The sequence below is a fragment of the Polypterus senegalus genome, chromosome 16 (genome assembly GCF_016835505.1).
Source record: "Polypterus senegalus isolate Bchr_013 chromosome 16, ASM1683550v1, whole genome shotgun sequence".
Classification (NCBI taxonomy): Eukaryota; Metazoa; Chordata; class Cladistia; order Polypteriformes; family Polypteridae; genus Polypterus; species Polypterus senegalus.
Genome location: NC_053169.1, coordinates 17,386,920 through 17,404,254, shown reverse-complemented (window position 1 = coordinate 17,404,254; position 17,335 = coordinate 17,386,920). Strand labels below are relative to the sequence as shown.

General features: G+C 44.6%; 1 protein-coding gene across 11 annotated transcripts in view; it reads right to left on the bottom strand.

Annotated features, from left to right (window-relative positions):
• The window catches only part of ltbp1 (latent transforming growth factor beta binding protein 1), a 432,727-nt gene that overhangs the window by 49,631 nt on the left and 365,761 nt on the right, over positions 1 to 17,335 (bottom strand). For all 11 annotated transcript variants that reach the window (XM_039738108.1, XM_039738103.1, XM_039738107.1 and 8 more), the window contains one exon: positions 9,294 to 9,380. In XM_039738108.1, coding sequence (XP_039594042.1) covers positions 9,294 to 9,380 — 87 coding nt within the window. The remainder of the gene's footprint in view (positions 1 to 9,293; positions 9,381 to 17,335) is intronic.

Sequence of the window (17,335 nt, the reverse complement as noted above, 5' to 3'; positions counted from 1 at the left end):
ATAAGATGAAGATTAAGAAATGCGTGCCGTGCCTCCGTCGTACAAGGATTGTCGAAACATGCATATATGCCCATAAAAAACCTCAGTGAGGCTCTTTGTGTCCTAGCCATCCATCAATACAAAGTTACCTTATGGATACTTTATAAAATGTGGTGTCGCTCATGTGGAGTGGTGACTCTGAGAATAGGGAATTGGAAGTTTTCCGGTTCGACTCTCGTAAATGTCATAAGTGATTCTACTCCTCTACTCCTTGAGCAAGCCCCTTAACCTGCAGTTGCTCCGTCCTGGGTATGATGTTAATCTGCCTCCAACCCTGCAAGGAGGTCCTCTAACCTGCAGGGTAAACTTAGGGGTTGGTGGCAGGATTGGCACTCCAGCCACTGTAAAAAACCTCACGCTGCTCCAGGGTGGTGCTGAGGTGTCACCCGCTGCACTTGGGTCCCAATCCAGATGGTTTGTTGTGTGGTGGGTTATGCAAGGCGCTATCAGCACAAGCCCCCCAAACTTTCACTCATGTTGTAGCCGTGTTCATCTATTCAAGAAGCAGCCTGTTTATTTTGTTGGCATTAGGTTTTAGATTTCAGATCAAGTACTTCAAAGTACAGGTAATTCACACCCCCTGCTAGACGTTACATAAATAGCTATGCCAGCACACTTTTCTTCCTTTGTAACATACACAATTTAAAGCAGTTTTACACACCCCCACCCATTATCATAAGTACTCAATGCATACATCCTTTATTGTCAACTGGTCACACAGTGCAACAATTAATTAATGGACAGTGTGGAGGACTGACGGCTTCCCATGCCGGTCCGCACCCCCAGGCCGCCAGGAGGAGTTCTCCCGACCGCAAGATCGTGCCCCGAGTTCCAGCAGGGCCTTATGGACTATGTAGTGTTTTTACACAGCCCTGCTGGATACCTTGGGGACCACCGGGAGTCGCTGTAGGGGGGCTCATGGGCTCTTGTGTGCCCTATAACCCGGGAGTACATCACGGTCATGTGACAGGAAGGAACGACGTGCTCCCGGGTTGAAGAACAGGACTGTTTGCCCTGACCCGGAAGGAAAAAGGAACTGTGGACTGTTGGGACAGGAACACCTCCGGGTCAGGGGCTATAAAAGGGCGGTGCCTCACTCCAGACGACGAGCTGAGCTGGGAGGTTGAGGAGCAAAGTGTCTGGGCGAGGAGGAGTGGATAGTGTTTTGGGAGTAAAGTGGTTTATTGTGTGAGTTTACGAGTAGTGTGGAAGGTGCTTGGTGCACTGTAGAAAATAATAAAAAGTGTTGGACTTTTACCTGGTGTTTGGAGTCATCCCTGAGGGTTCAAGGGAGCACTAGCGCCCCCTACTGCCACAACAGATATTCATTTATGTTAATCAGTGTCACAATACTTTGTTTTCCCATCTGTTTAAACAAATCTGTTGTCTTTATGTGTACTCATTATGTGATCAGTAATTTGTGATGTTTGTAATGCCATTTTACTTGATAACCTGTCACCAGACTCTGAGAAGAGCACTATACAAAAATAAACAGAACTGAATGCAAGAGTGTACACTATGATCACAGGAGGCAGCATTTCTAAAAATTCCTATGATATGTACAGGGTGGTCCAGATTTAATTATGAAATTTTCATTACGCTATAACTTATTAAGTTTATTACTCCGAGGCCTGTATCCAACGGAATGGAGGACAAGTGGGACATTACATGGAAAATCAGTGAATTAATTCAATGTAAGTCCATTTTCGTTTATTACAACAATTCTTTTGTCTTGTTTTGTTTTCCTGCATTGCATTAAAAGTTGCATAATTAGATCTGGACCACCCTATACAATTACAGTTTGAAGTCGAACCTTTCACCTACAGGCCCAGCAAACTGTGTAAGGATCTACCTGCTTGTGTAAGTTGTGTCTCATCTGTCCTGACATTTAAATCAAGGCTTAAAATTCATTGCTTTTGTCAAGCATACACTGAAAAGTGCTGATGGTTAACAAATATATTTTAACATGAACAACCCAGCATGCTATATGCATATGGTAGTGACGACATACTTCTGGTGAAATCTCGGCCAGCTCAGTCACTTCCGTTGTCCATAATGCAGTTGTTAGTTTTGTTTAGTGGTTAGATTGTCCGAGAAAATGAAGTTTAACTTTCAGCGTACAGATAGCTCTACAACTGAGCACTGCTGTGTACCTTTATGTTGAGCTTTCAGTAAGTACAAAAAAGTTTTCATTCACTTCCTTCCAATGCAGAAACCCGATATAAATGGGTCGTTGCTATCCAGTTAGTCCCTATACCCTCCATTTTATAAAAGAGTCAGGGTCTGAGACAGGGCGGTGATGATTGAAGAAGGGAGAAGTTCTTGCGTTGTTTGAGTGGAACAATTCCTCTGTTCCACTTTCAATACTGAGGGTTTGGGAGAGGAGAAAGTGACCAATGGAGAAGAACACACTGGCGTGGAGGAGGAGGAGGAGGATGACAAAATCCTCAAGGACCATGACTACACTTCAGCTCTGGAACCAGCAGTTGTCGGCCTAGCGCTTGGTGAAAATGCATCTCTCAGAGAGGAGATCCTTCAGCTGAGGAAACAAATTGAGACCCTGACAACGAAGCAACAGTTTGGCATTCACGGATTTGCTGGCTCAGATGTCCAGCAGACTCATGTCTCATTACCTGTCCCTGAATAAAGTTTAATGACTAATTATTCAAATTCTGTTGGGTTTTTTTATCTATTTTTTTTTTTAAAGAAGTCTGATGTAATAACATATTTGTTCCATCCATCCATCCATCATCCAACCCGCTACATCCTAACTACAGGGTCACGGGGGTCGGCTGGTAAATTCAATATTTTTAATATGCCTGGATTTTACTTTTGTAATTGTGGATGTAGCTTGAAACACATAGCCTGACATTTGGCACAATGTTTAAATCATGCGACCTACGTTATTTACCGTAAGTCTGGGCACATCTTGAAGCATTCGGGTGAAAAACACGATGGCTAATCTGTTTTGATACCAGTGCCAGAAGTGAAGAGACTGGCTGATGTGGAATCCATATAGCCTCTTCTTCTTCTTTCGGCTGCTCCTGTTAGGGGTCATCTTCTTCCATATCTTTCTGTCCTCATCATCTTGCCCTGTCACACCCATCACCTGTATGTCCTCTCTCACCACATCCATAAACCTTCTCTTAGGCCTTCCTCTGTTCCCCTTCCCTAGCAGCTCTATCCTTAGCACCCTTCTCCCAATATACCCAGCATCTCTCCTCTGCACATGTCCAAACCAACACAATCTCGCCTCTCTGACTTTGTCTCCCAACTGCCCAACTTGAGCTGATCCTCTAATGGAATCCATATAGCCTATTCTTCTTCTTCTTCTTCTTTCGGCTGCTCCTGTTAGGGGTCATCTTCTTCCATATCTTTCTGTCCTCATCATCTTGTTCTGTCACACCCATCACCTGCATGTCCTCTTTCACCACATCCATAAACCTTCTCTTAGGTCTTCCTCTGTTCCCCTTCCCTAGCAGCACTATCCTTAGCACCCTTCTCCCAATATACTCAGCATCTCTCCTCTGCACATGTCCAAACCAACACAATCTCGCCTCTCTGACTTTGTCTCCCAGCTGCCCAACTTGAGCTGATCCTCTAATGGAATCCATATAGCCTATTCTTCTTCTTCTTCTTTCGGCTGCTCCTGTTAGGAGTCATCTTCTTCCATATCTTTCTGTCCTCATCATCTTGACCTGTCACACCCATCACCTGCATGTCCTCTCTCACCACATCCATAAACCTTCTCTTAGGTCTTCCTCTGTTCCCCTTCCCTAGCAGCACTATCCTTAGCACCCTTCTCCCAATATACTCAGCATCTCTCCTCTGCACATGTCCAAACCAACACAATCTCGCCTCTCTGACTTTGTTTCCCAACTGCCCAACTTGAGCTGATCCTCTAATGGAATCCATATAGCCTATTAATTCCACAAAAGCCTAGTCATGGCGACCATTATCATTGGTTCCTGGCACATTTCTACTTTATTTCTGTTCTTAGTATTCTACTATGGCACTTGGGGTGGTTTGGGGGTTGGGGGGACACCTGCCCTGGCTCATCAGAACTGTGATTTTGCCTCTGTTAAAAAATCGTGGACCCCCAGTAGTTTATTTCCTCCATGAATGTTGTCAGATGAAGGTTTTGTTTCCCTATCTTTCGTTGCCAACTAACCTAACTCAATTATTATGTTAACAGGTTTTAAAGAAGTATGACTTAGTATAAAATGTAACCTTTCCAGTTAAAGTGCACTTTACTGTATATTTTAAAATGTCTGATTATTTATTTAGATGTAAGTATAAAGAGCCAGGTTTTAGTACTTAACTGTTATCATTTTATAAATATGTCTGAGCCTGGAATTAGTGAAGAGTGCCACACAAGATTAAACTGAATTGAAAAAGGGGTTCTAGATGTGCACACTTACAATTGGCATCCTTTTTTTCCTTAGGCCCTACTTTTATGAGCAAAGAATCTTTCCTGTGCCTTGACAAGATCTTATCATTCCCTCCTTTTCTTTCATCGCACCAATTCAATCATCTGTATCTGATATTTGCTCCTTTGACTGGCTGATACTAGTGTTTATCTTTCTTTATCCCCTTCACATCTCTACCAGTCATCCCCATTCCTCCATTTCAAAGGTTCTTTTGTGGAATTATCTCCCCTTATACTTTGTAATCGTTGTCATGTGTTATAGGTATTTCAATCACTCTCATTCTGTCCATTTCACTTTTTCTTTTCTTTCTTGATTATTTGCATCCGCCAGTTTCCTTCTCTACTTTCCAGAAGACTGATCCCTATTGCTGCCTGCCAAAGAGCACTCAGCCTTCCAGATGGAAATCTTCTTATCAGATAGTCAATTGCTATTTGCTCAACAACTTCGTAAATGTGTCATTTTCATCTGCTAGATTTGACATTGCTCCTTCTACAGCCACTCTTGATTTATTTAACAGCTCTTCATCTAATAAGATTAATGTGTATGTGTGCATGCACAGGGCCTTCAGAAAGTACTCAGAAGCCTTCACGTTTTTTACATTTTGCTAGGTTTCAGCCTTCTGCTAAAAAAAAATTGAATTCATTTTTTCCCTCATTCGAAAACACTCAATACCACAGAATAACAAAGTGAATTTGGATTTAGAAATCTTTGCACATTTATCTATCTATCTATATCTATCTATATATATATATACTCAGCAAAAAAAGAAACGTCCCTTTTTCAGGACTGTGTATTTCAACAATAATGTTTTAAAAATCCAAATAACTTTCCAGATCTTCATTGTAAAGGGTTTAAACAATGTTTTCCATGCATGTTCAATTAACCATAATCAATTAATTAACATGCACCTGTGGAATGGTCGTTAAGACCTTAACAGCTTACAGAAAGTAGGCATTTAAGGTCACAGTTGTAAAAACGCAGGACACTAAAGAGACTTGTCTACCGACTGTGAAAGATGCCCAGGGTCCCTGCTCATCTGCGTGAACGTGCATTAGGCATGCTGCAGGGAGGCATGAGGACTGCTGATGTGGCTAGGGCAATAAATTGCCATGTCCGCACTGTGAGACGCCTAAGACAGCGCTACAGGGAGACAGGAAGGACAGCTGATCATCCTCGCAGTGGAAGACCACGTGTAACAACACCTGCACAGGATCGGTACATCCGAATATCACAGCTGCGTGACAGGTACAGGATGACCACAACAACTGCCCGAGTCACACCAGGAACACACAATCCCTCCATCAGTGCTCAGACTGTCCGCAATAGGCTGAGAGAGGCTGGACTGAGGACTTGTAGGCCTGTTGTAAGGCAGGTCCTTACCAGACATCATCAGCAACAACGCCGCCTATGGGCACAAACCCACCTTCGCTGGACCAGACAGGAGTGTCAAAAGTGCTCTTCACTGATGAGTCCCGGTTTTGTCTCACCAGGGGTGATGGACGGATTCGTGTTTATCGTCGAAGGAATGAGCGTTACACCGAGGCCTGTACCCTGGAGCGGGATCGATTTGGATCGATGGCTAGGGCCATTCCCCCCAGAAATGTCCAGGAACTTGCAGGTGCCTTGGTGGAAGAGTGGGGTAACATCTCACAGCAAGAACTGACAAATCTGGTCCAGTCCATGAGGAGGAGATGCACTGCAGTACTTCAAGCAGCTGGTGGCCACACCACATACTGACTGGTACTTTTGATTTTGAGCCTCCCTTCATTCAGGGACACATTGTGAAACATTTTCAGTTTATGTCTTACGGTGTTGACTCTTTTAGTGTTCATACAAATATTTACACATTAAGTTTACTGAAAATAAAAACAGTTGAAAGTCAGAGGACGTTTCTTTTTTTGCTGAGTATATATAAAAGTCAATGTGTGGGTGTGTATGTATGTATGTATTGTTATGGACGGCCGGCGTTTCAGTCTGGCCGTGACGTCCCTCAACTGAAAGAAAGAGCCTTTTCAGGGCACTACATCCCCCGGGATGCTAGATAGCAGCTCCCATGGACGGAAATGGTTCCCCAGATTCCCGCAGGGCAGCATGGGACATGGAGTCTGTTTCATCAGCCCTGTTGGGTACCGTGGGTGCAGCCAGGGGGAGCTCACCAAGAACCCGGGGACTATTATGGTGACTCTAACCCGGAAGTACTTCGGAGTCATAAGGACGGAAACCCACAGTACTTCCGGGATATTTGAAGAAGGCGTTTGACTCAGAGAAGGAATGCTTCTGGGTCATGGACTTTAAAAGGACTATGGGAAACCCAGCACATTGAGCCAGAGTTGGGTGGTAGAGTGACGGAGCTGTTACGTGAAGAGGAGGATTATTATGATTATTGATTATTATTATTTATTGGAGAATTGTGGAGTGTGCTGTGTTTTGCGCACTTTATTGAAGAAATTATTAAAGAATTATTCTTGGTGCTTTTAAATGTGTGTCCTGGACATCTGTCTGGTGGGTTCAATGGGGCAGCAGCGCCTCTAGCATCCACAGTATGTATGTATGTTTGTACAGTATGTTCCAGCATTATTTCCGAACGGTTGGAGCGATTTTCATTAAACTTGGTACTCATGTTTCTCATTGGTTGACAAACAATACTGTAGGGTGAAATCAACCCTAACCCACCCTCTTCTGGGTAGGGTGGGGGGTGATCTTACGGTCCAGTATGCATGTTATCATCCAGTTGACACTCGGAATGCCCACCAGGGGGCCAACTGGAGGTGACTGCCAGCATTCTTTATGTTTATGTTTGAGCGCCACCATCTCGCGCCTGTTACTTTGAAATTAGATAGAGTTGGGCGGTTCTGAGCGTCAACTGGATGATAACGTACATACAAGAACATAAGACAAGTACATCATTGTTTGTTAATTTATTTTTCTTTTTAAAGTCGTGGGTCTTTTTTCACTATATTTTTTTTCAAACATTTAAAAAAAAAAACACTTGATCTTCCTCCTGGGCATGCTGGGTATATCAGCTAATTAAAAATAAAAAACTGAAATATCACAAAGACACAAGTCTTCAGACCCTTTGCTGTGACACTTGAAATTTGATTCAGGTGCATCCCATTCTCTTGATCACTGTTAAGATGTTTCTACACCTTATTTGGAGTCCACTCACGACCAATTGAATTGACTGGATCTGATTAGGAAAGACACACGTCAGTCCATAGAAGATGCCACAGTTCAGAAAAAGCCAAACCATGAGGTTAATGGAATTGCCTGCAGAACTTAGTGTCAGGACACAGATCTGGGGATAGCTACAAAAAATCCCGCAGCACTGAAATTACCAAAGAGCACAGTGGCCTTCATAATTCTAAAATGGAAGATGTTTGGAACAACCATGATTCTTTCTAGGGTTGGCCACCTGCCCAAACTGAGCAATTGTGGGAGAAGGTAATCGAGAATCTGATGGTTACTCTGGCTGAGCTCCAGAGAACCTGTGTGGAGATGGCTGAAACTTCCAGAAGGACCACAATCACTTCAGCACTCCACTAACAGGCTTTATGGGAGAGTGGCCAGACGACACATGAAAGCCCATCTGGAGTTTGCAAAAAGGCACCTGAAGGACTCCCAGATTATGAAAAACAAGGTTTTGTGCTCTAATGAAACCAAGTTTGATCTGTTTGGCTTTAATTCTAAATATCATGGAAACCAGGCACTGCCCATCACCTGCACAATACTATTCTAACGGTGAAGCATGGTGGTGTTAGCATCATGCTATGTAGTTGACTTGTCGGACTTGGAATTTGGTGCAAGTGATCAGGAGATGGACATCAAAAATGAAAGTGAGGGACCAGCATCAGCTGATCAGTCCCCAGTGGATCGTTTCCATAGCTGATACACCTACAGCAGCGTTCGCCTGGGAGGACCACCACTTATGATGACAAGAGGTCCAACCCATATTGTGTCACACTGCAACTGCCACCGCTACCCACCGGCTGTGCGAAGACAACCAGCCCACCGTGCATTCCTGCTGGCCATCAAGGTGCCCCTGCACAGCCACTGCCCCCAAAGTTGCCGAACATGCGCCAACAGCAGCCACAGCACGTAGCAACAGATGTTTTATGTCGGAATCATTGCTTTGTGTGCTTTTCAGAAAACTCAAAGAGTTAATTAGAAACCAATCCTTGCCAATCTCAGACCTTATTTAATTGTATGGCTTGTTAGTCTGCAATGTTAGGTTCTTCTATCGAAGATTTTGTTTTCCTTTCCAAGGATATCATCTGAATGATAAAACAGATCATTTTCATTCTATCACATTCTTCTATTACGTGTTTTATTAAACCAGATACAGCATTGCGAACCCACACGGCTGTAAATTGAAACAAATTCGATGGAGGACTACATTTGCATCTTATTGCTAATAAGGAGCCACTGAAAGCACTGAATGCAGCTGCTTAAGACTGAAATAAGCAATTAAGGGTGGGGAACCTCGACAAGCGAGACCACTCATTAAGCGACTGGGTTGGAACAAAAACCTGAAGCCACTGCAGCCCTTCATTTCAGGACCGAGATTGCGCACCCCTGTGCTAACTAATCATCATGGGGGCGAGGAAATCCATTACAGGTCACTGGAGCAGGGAAGCATCAGTGGGCACAGTAAACAGAACAGAATAGTTTAAAATTTGTTAACTGAAAAGAACTGAGGGAGTCCTAAATTGTAATAGGAATATTTAAAGGCATATTCCCAACTCCACTGTTTTAATTATGAACAGTTAAAACATGTGGAAATCCTATAGTTTTTATGGATTACCAAGACGCTGCAGAATTATTTACCTTTGTAGTTTTGTGGTGTGACCCCATCAACTGAATCTTCATTTGGAATAAATCCTTTTCCTTTGGGACACAGAGAAGAAAATGCACCTATAAAGAAGAATAAAAGCAACTGGTTATATTGAGAGTAATAATAACAATATTAATAAACAGATCCTTTTCATAAAGCCACTTACTCTACGACAGTCCTTCAGGAAGCAGGCTCTGTCTCATGAGACTCATCCTGGCATCCGGTACCAGGCTATCGCAGGGCACAGTCCCTCAAACATACATTCGTATCCACACCAGGCTAATTTAGAGACACAAGTCTGCTTAAACTGAACGCCTTTGGTATGTGGAAGGAAAACAGAGTACTTGAAAAAAACACTTGCATGAACACAGAGTATGACCAGCAGGGGGCATTGCAGCACCCCAAACACCCAACACAATGACTCGGACACAAGTTCCAGTGAGGACAAAGGGTTTTATTGTGTGACACCCTTACACACATGCATACACATTTCCCAGACTAAATTATAAATCAAACTTGCAGCCATCTTTCCACTCCTCCAGGTAAGCCACGTCTTCCTCTGCCTACCGCTGGCTCCCTGTATGGAAGTGGGCTGCTCCTTTTATAGAAAACCATGCAGTACTTCTGGTGTCCTCAAACTGTGGCTTGGGAGTATATCCCATTATGTTTGAAAACCCACAAAGTAGGGCTGTCTAGTCCCTTCAGCGTTCCCTGTCGGTACCCATGGAACCCCAAAGGGCTGACCCAAAGGCCTATAATTACCCTGATGCCCCGTGGGTATCTGCCAGAGTACTGTAGTTCAGGGAGGCTGCCACCTAATGTGTGGGTGGAGACAATGACCTGACTACATTGCTTTCCCCTGCGCCTCTGTGATACTGACGTCCAGGCCATGTAAAGATCCCAGATCAACTTTGGTTGGGATGCCAGTTCCAGCATGGCGTCTCTCACAAGGGAAAACAGGCACTCTCTGCACAGGCAGTAATCAAGGTGGGATTTGGTCCTATGACTTGGGGGCTGAGAAACGGTAACATTAATTAATGTACCACCATGCTACTGTGCTCCTAATTAAAACTCTTTCAGGGCTGATGTCGACTTTTCTCAAAATTCAGGACTGTAAACTGCAACAAAACTCACCCTTACATTTTAGTTTGGCTCTCTTTGCTAGAAGGAAAGTTATGTAGCTTTGTTGATTTAACCTCGATTCCCTACGCGTGCGTGAGTAGCGAAGAGCAAACAACCTCTAAAATGGCACCATGTGGAAAGCAAAATACTCCATGGATGTTTTATGTAATTTTGTTGAAAAGAACTCTGAGTTTGATGCAAGTCATCTGGAGATAGATATCAAAAATGAAAGTGAGGTACCAGCATCATCTGATCGGTCCTCACCACTTAAGATGACAAGAAGTACAAACCATATTGTGCCACACTGCAACTGCAACAGCCACCGCCACCCACCTGCTGTACGAAGACAGTCAGGCAGCTGGCCCACCGTGTATTCCTGCTGACCATCGAGGTGCCCCCACGCTGCCACTACAGCCAGAGATGCCCAACATGCGCCAACAGTAGCCACAGCACATAGCAACAGACGTATTATGTTGACTTATGCGTGAAGCCATAGCTTTGTGTTCATTTTTGGAAAAAATATTCAGCCCTCAAAGAGTTAATAATTGTACTTTTTATTATAATTTCCATTACATCAGTATTATCAGATAGAGCCCATCCTGGCAGCAGTGGGCATAAGGCTGGAACCAACCTTGGATGGGACACTGTAATCAGAATATAAGTTTAATATGTCACTGTGCTCTGTGCAAATATTTTAAATCTGCTTTTCTTTTCTATCTGAGCCAGATTTAGTACAAAGGGGCTCAGCATTTAGAACTGCTAGGTCAAGCATAGGACAAGACAAACAAATGGGCAACGCACACTATTTCTATGTGTTAAAGTCAGCATGAAAATGAATCCTCTCTTTGCCTTGTTTGGAATGGCCTTGGCACATTGCCCGGTACACCTTTGAAGCCGAGAGACGGATTTAAGATTACGTCATACAATTCTGAAAATCATTCCAGCGCAGCGACGAAAATGGCAGACTGTATACATCGAGATCCCACTTCAATAATACGTAGTTTTGCTATGGATTCCTCGTCTGTCTTCTTCTTCTTCTTCTTTCGGCTACTCCCATTCGGGGTCGCCACAGCGGATCATCCGAAATTGTTGTCCGCATATTGATGGGACAAAATTTTACACCGGATGCCATTCCTGACGTAACCCTCCCCATTTATCCGGGCTTGGGACCGGCATGAAGAAACACACTGGTTTGTGCATCCCCTGTGGCTGGCTTCCTCATCTGTAATACCAAGTAAATCATCATTAAAGAAATTTAAGTTATTTTCTCTCATGTGATTTCTTATCGGTGTATCACTATGAGAGGGGTATAGCCAGGGCCGGATTAAGACGAAATTGGGCCTGATGCTGCAGCGCAAAAAAAGATCTATTTTTTCTCGCCATTGCTGCGTGTGCATTCGACACTCACCGTACACGCGCACTCAGACCGACCAAGGAGCCTTAATTGCTTGCAACGCAACCAGCCAGCCTTTATTGAACGTGGATAATAATAACGACGTAGTGTCGCAACAACTCGAGATTAACATCAAACTATATAACATCAACATTCAATAGCAATTGTCTGAAAAGTGCACTTAATGCAGAAAACCTAACAACGAAATACACAAAATTTCGCAATTCTCTTACGAAACAGAGTAAGAAAAAATGAATTTGCAGAGACATTGGGTCAAAGTGACTCAAGTTCAGGATCTTGAGGGTAAAAATTTGTCCAAGATTTAAATTTCATAATAGACCAGAATCCTTTACGAGGATTTTCAAAATTCTAAACATCTATGCCGGGCCTGTGGGCCGGCTTTTAGTTTTACCTTTACAGATAACCATTTAAATAGCCATCGATTTTTACTGTACAACTAACTTTCAAGGTAAAAAATTTACTACGTGGCACTTACTGAGCAATAGTAAAGTGGCAAGAATCTCCAAGATATTGCAAAAAATGCAGCTAAATTACTAAGTAAACTGTTTAACGTAAAATTGATAGCATTAACTTGAAATCTTTGGTTAACAATAAACACAACATAGTTACGTCACACCGCAAAGAACAATAGTAACTGTATAATAAGTAACGCTGTGTCTGGGCGTCCCAAAGTCGAACTCCAAATTTCATTCTAGGAATTATTTTGAGGTTAATATAGCAAAGGAAAACTGTTCAGCTTCCGGAAAATTCTCGTCTGTTTTCATCTGGGCCTATTTCAGGAATGGGCCTAATGCTGCAGCATCAATAGCACCCACCTTAATCCGGCCCTGGGTATAGCCTTTTAATATTATATCTTGTCAGGGATGCCAGGGGCAACGACCCGGCCGGGACCCCATGAAGGACCGGAAGAGGGTCAAAGCCCACCCTGGATCACGTGGGGGCCACGGGTTGAGGGCATGGAAGCCCTACCCAGTAGGGGCCTGTGGTCACCGCCAGGAGGCGCCCCAATGCTTTGGGGACCTGTTGCCCCAGCACTTCCGCCACACCAGAAAGTGCTGGGGGGAAGACTTTGGACGACACCCGGAGAGCTGCCGGGAGAACAGCCGGCACTTCCGCCACGCTGGGGCGTGGCCAATGGGGGAGTGTCGGAAGCACCTGCAGCTCATCCAGGTCATGTATAAAAGGGGCCGTCTACCTTCATTTGAGGCTGGAGTCAGGAGGAGGAAGGACAAAGCACAGAGGAGGTGTGGAGGTGGCCTGAAGAAGGCATTTGTGGCCAGGACTGTGTGATTATTGGGGTTTGTGCACTTTGGATTGGGTCTGTGTGACCATATCATTTGTAAATAGTGTAAATAAAATACGTGTGGTGGTGAATTACAACATGTCCGCCTGTCTGTGTCCGGGTCGTTTCCACAATCTATATACTGTAGTTTCGGGTTACTTAAGATGCCGCAATTACAAAAGAACTTATTCCAACGAGGGAGCTAGCGCCCCTAGAGGAAAACAAATGCCAGTTCAATGCAGAGCCCATTCACTCTGGCAGAGTTTCGAGTCCCCAGGGGAAACAGACATGAAATACCTACATATAGTAGAAGGCACCCTAAACATAAAGTAAAGCACGATGTATGTGCAAAGCTGTCTGTACTACTGTGCTGCTGCTCAGTCCTGTATAGTTAGCAATCCATCCATTTGCTGAAGCCACCATTTCTCCATTACAGAGTTAGTTGGTCTTTAGAGCCCATTTTGCACCAACCAGAAGGGAAGGTCCACTTGACATGAGTTCATTAAATGACGCCCTGATGCTGGCTCAGTTAGGAGTTGACATGCATGATTCATGAGGAAGTGTGAGCCTGGGAAGAACACAGATGTGGACTTGAAGAGAGCTCACAAGTGCCACACAGACAGGGCATCAGTTCTGACCCCTACAAACACTGTCTTTGAATGACAAATGTTAAATATAGAGCTGGAATTGAATTGTACAGTATTTCAAAAAAAGGCAAACGTAAAAAATCTACCGATTGTTAATGTTAAGAAACAGAAAAACGAGGAGTGCTAAAAAATGAACTACAAATTCTTCAATAGATCCTAAATATCCACCAGGCTTAGCCTGAAAATGTTTTGGGTTCACTGCAAGTCTTTCCGTATGACTGGGAAGGTCACCAGATAAGGCACAGGAACAAAACATCAAGAAACAGAAAGTGTTTAAGATGTTCTTGCAGGCTGTTGGGTGAAGGGCTTCAGGCTTTCCCTGCATGGCACTTCATTAGCTCCAGATAATAGGCTTAATTCTTTTTTTGATTGGTTGGCCTCTTGGAGATGCCCCCTTTAACCTGTATTAGTCCGTTCTCACAGAGGCTGTCCTTTGGATCTCTTGAGAAAATGTAAATGCTGCTTGTGACTAGTTCACTTTCGCCCTTCCATAGGCTGGCAAAACGAAGGCAGTTTGGTGTTCACAATGCCCGCAATGAACGGGAAGTAATGAGGTCATGAGTTTCAGGTGCTACTCTGAGGCAGTTCCAAGAAGCATTCTGCTTGGAGCTTCAAACCTTCATCCCGCAGCACTATTCTGCTGTCATTTATTTTAACCACAGCTCAGTAAATCTCACTGTTGTTGATAATCCTGATTCTTGAGGAGACAAAGAAGAGTTAAAATAAGCACCCCGGACATTGTCCTCAACAGAATGCTGCAGGGAGAGGCCCGTCTCTAAACATTTCTATTAGTGTCCGTTTTCTTAACTTGCTTATTCGGGTAGAGAATGGGGTGAGAGCGGGACTACAGCTACACTGACTGCAAAGAAGGGGGAAAAAATCTTTGACAAAACAACAGTCAGTTGCAACTATTGCCTGTTCAGGGACGTGCAAGAAGAGGTAGTATGAGCAAAAGATGAAACTATCAAAAGCCAGGCGTAAATTCTTTAACCGAAAATCCATCTTAAGAGGAAGAAATTGATTTGTATTGTGTATAACAACTATCTGGGTGGCATGGTGGCGCAGTGGGTAGCACTGCTGCCTCGCAGTAAGGAGACCTGGGTTCGCTCTCCGGGTCCTCCCTGTGTTTAGTTTGCATGTTCTCCCCGTGTCTGCGTGGGTTTCCTCCCACAGGTTAGATGCATTGGCGATCCTAAATTGTCCCTAGTGTGTGCTTGGTGTGTGCTTGGTGTGTGTGCCCTGTGGTGGGCTGGCACCCTGCCCGGGGTTTGTTTCCTGCATTGCACAATGTGTTGGCTGGGATTGGCTCCAGCAGACCCCCCCAAGACCCTGTAGTTAGGATATAGCAGGATGGATGGATGGATAACAACTATCTTTGCATGGGTGATTATTGTGAAGGTGCTTTGGGTAAATAAATATCTTTTATCCATCCATCCTATGCATCCTATCTTAACTCTTTCAGGGCTGATGTCAACTTTTGTTACAAGGAGGAGCCGTGTGGTGTTATGGGTCTACAGCTAGTTGAGAAAAGGCCATTCATTTTAAATAATCACCGCACCCGAGGCGGCGTGAGGCGTTGTTAGCGAGCCGCGGGGCAGTCGTCGATGTGGGCGTTTCTCACCGTGTGCACAGGTGAGGAACTGCCCACATTCGTGATTGCTCCCGTGGCTAATGCTACAGCTGTAATGGCCCCTCACGTTTTAAAAAGAAGCGCGAGTTGGTTGTGGAGGGGTGTAAGAAACGATCGGAGAGAAAAAGGAAAGGAAAGAGGACGGAGGTTACAGGGAGCGAGGGAGCATGCGGTGCAGGAGAGACAGACACGTGGAGCGTGCGTGTGGTGAGCGCGCGATCGAGCGCTCGTGGACAGCTGCGTGGAAGCTGGGTGTTAGGCCGACACCCAGGTGTTTGTGTTGATGTCGCTCCGCTGGCGATCAGGTAGCGGAGTGACCAGGGAAGGCGACTGGCCGCAGAGAGGCCATTGAAAGGCAGCGGAAGTCGGGAGACTTGGTGGTGGGAATCCCCAACGTGAGCGACCTGGCCGTTGGTGGAAACCAAGTTCTCCGGGACTGGGATGAGTGCCATACCGGAGCCAGGGATCGGGAGGTCTCCAGTCTCATGCGTGTGTTTCAGGAGGGCAGCTGCAGAGAGCGTCTTGCCTGCTGCTAAGCCCAAACGGGATAAGCAGGTGAGACGCTAACAGAAAACGCTAATAAACGATGCACCGGATTTGTTGTTGGTTTTTAAAGACAGCTTCCTAAAGAAGATTTTAACCTCTCGTTTTAAAGGATTGTTTTTTCTATTGTTTTAACCTCCACGTTTTTTTCATTTTATGGATTATTTATTGAAACTGCACTATTTATGGAACACTTGTTTTTGTTGACTGTTTTTAATAAAAGCACTGTTTTGCACTTTTTACCTTCCCCTTGCTCAACAATTTGCCTCCATTGACTAGCTCACTCGGTTTCATTATCGACGGTGTGGGGTTCGAGTGCTTCCAATAGCAAAGGGAGTGTGGAGCCAGAACCCACATCGTCACAAGCCGACGATGGTAATCAACTGTAAACTGTGTCAAAACCAACTGTTATGTTTTAGTTGGACTCCCGTTGCTAGAAGGAAAGTCAGCTTTCTTGGTTTTGACTGAGATTTCCTGCTCTCTGTTGAGCAGCAAGGTGCTAACAACGGCAAAAATGGCACTGACATCTGGCGAGAGATCAAAGCGGATGTGTTATGCAATATACTCCGTAGACGACGTTCACTCTGAATTAGACTATGACTTGTTGGACTCTGATTTTGATACAAGCAATCGAAAACGAATGTGAGGTTCCAGCTTCAGCTGACTAGTCCCCAGCTAATCGTGGTGCTGAATGTTTTCATGTAGCTAGCATGGCTATGGCACTGTTTGCTTGGGAGGACTGCCACTTAAGAGGTAGAAATCACAGTGGACTGTGACCGTGACTACTGCTGCTGCCCCAGCCAAGCGAAGACAGCCTGGCAGCATGCCTGCTGCATGTTCTTGGCAAACTGGCAGCCACAGCATGCAGCAACAGACGTTTTATGTTGATTTCTGTGTGAAGCCATTACTTTTCAGAAAACTGTGTTTTTTGGAAAAAATATTCAGCCCTCAAAGAGTTAAGCCAAAACTCATAAACAAAATCAAAGCGAATGGAAAGAAAGCAAGGATTCTATTAAAGTAGAAATTCAAACAAGAAAGCACACCCTAACAAGGTGTAGGTGCCAGGAAGGAAGGAGAGGCCCGATATGAATCCCTTCCTTTATCCCGGCCTCCATAATGGGAGTAGAGGGCAAACGAGCCCACCGGGAGCAGCTTATTCCAGTGGAGTTTGCATGTTCTCCGCGTGTCTGCGCGGGTTTCCTTCCACAGTCCAAAGACATGCGGGTTAGGTGCATTGGCGATCCTACATTGTCCCTAGTGTGTGCTTGGTGTGTGTGTGTGTCCTGCGGTGGGTTGGCGCCCTGCCCAGGGTTTGTTCCTCTCAGGTCACTGGAATCTTTAAATTCTGAACTTTCAAAACCAGTTTCCCATGGTGGAGCCTGCAGATGTTAGTTGAG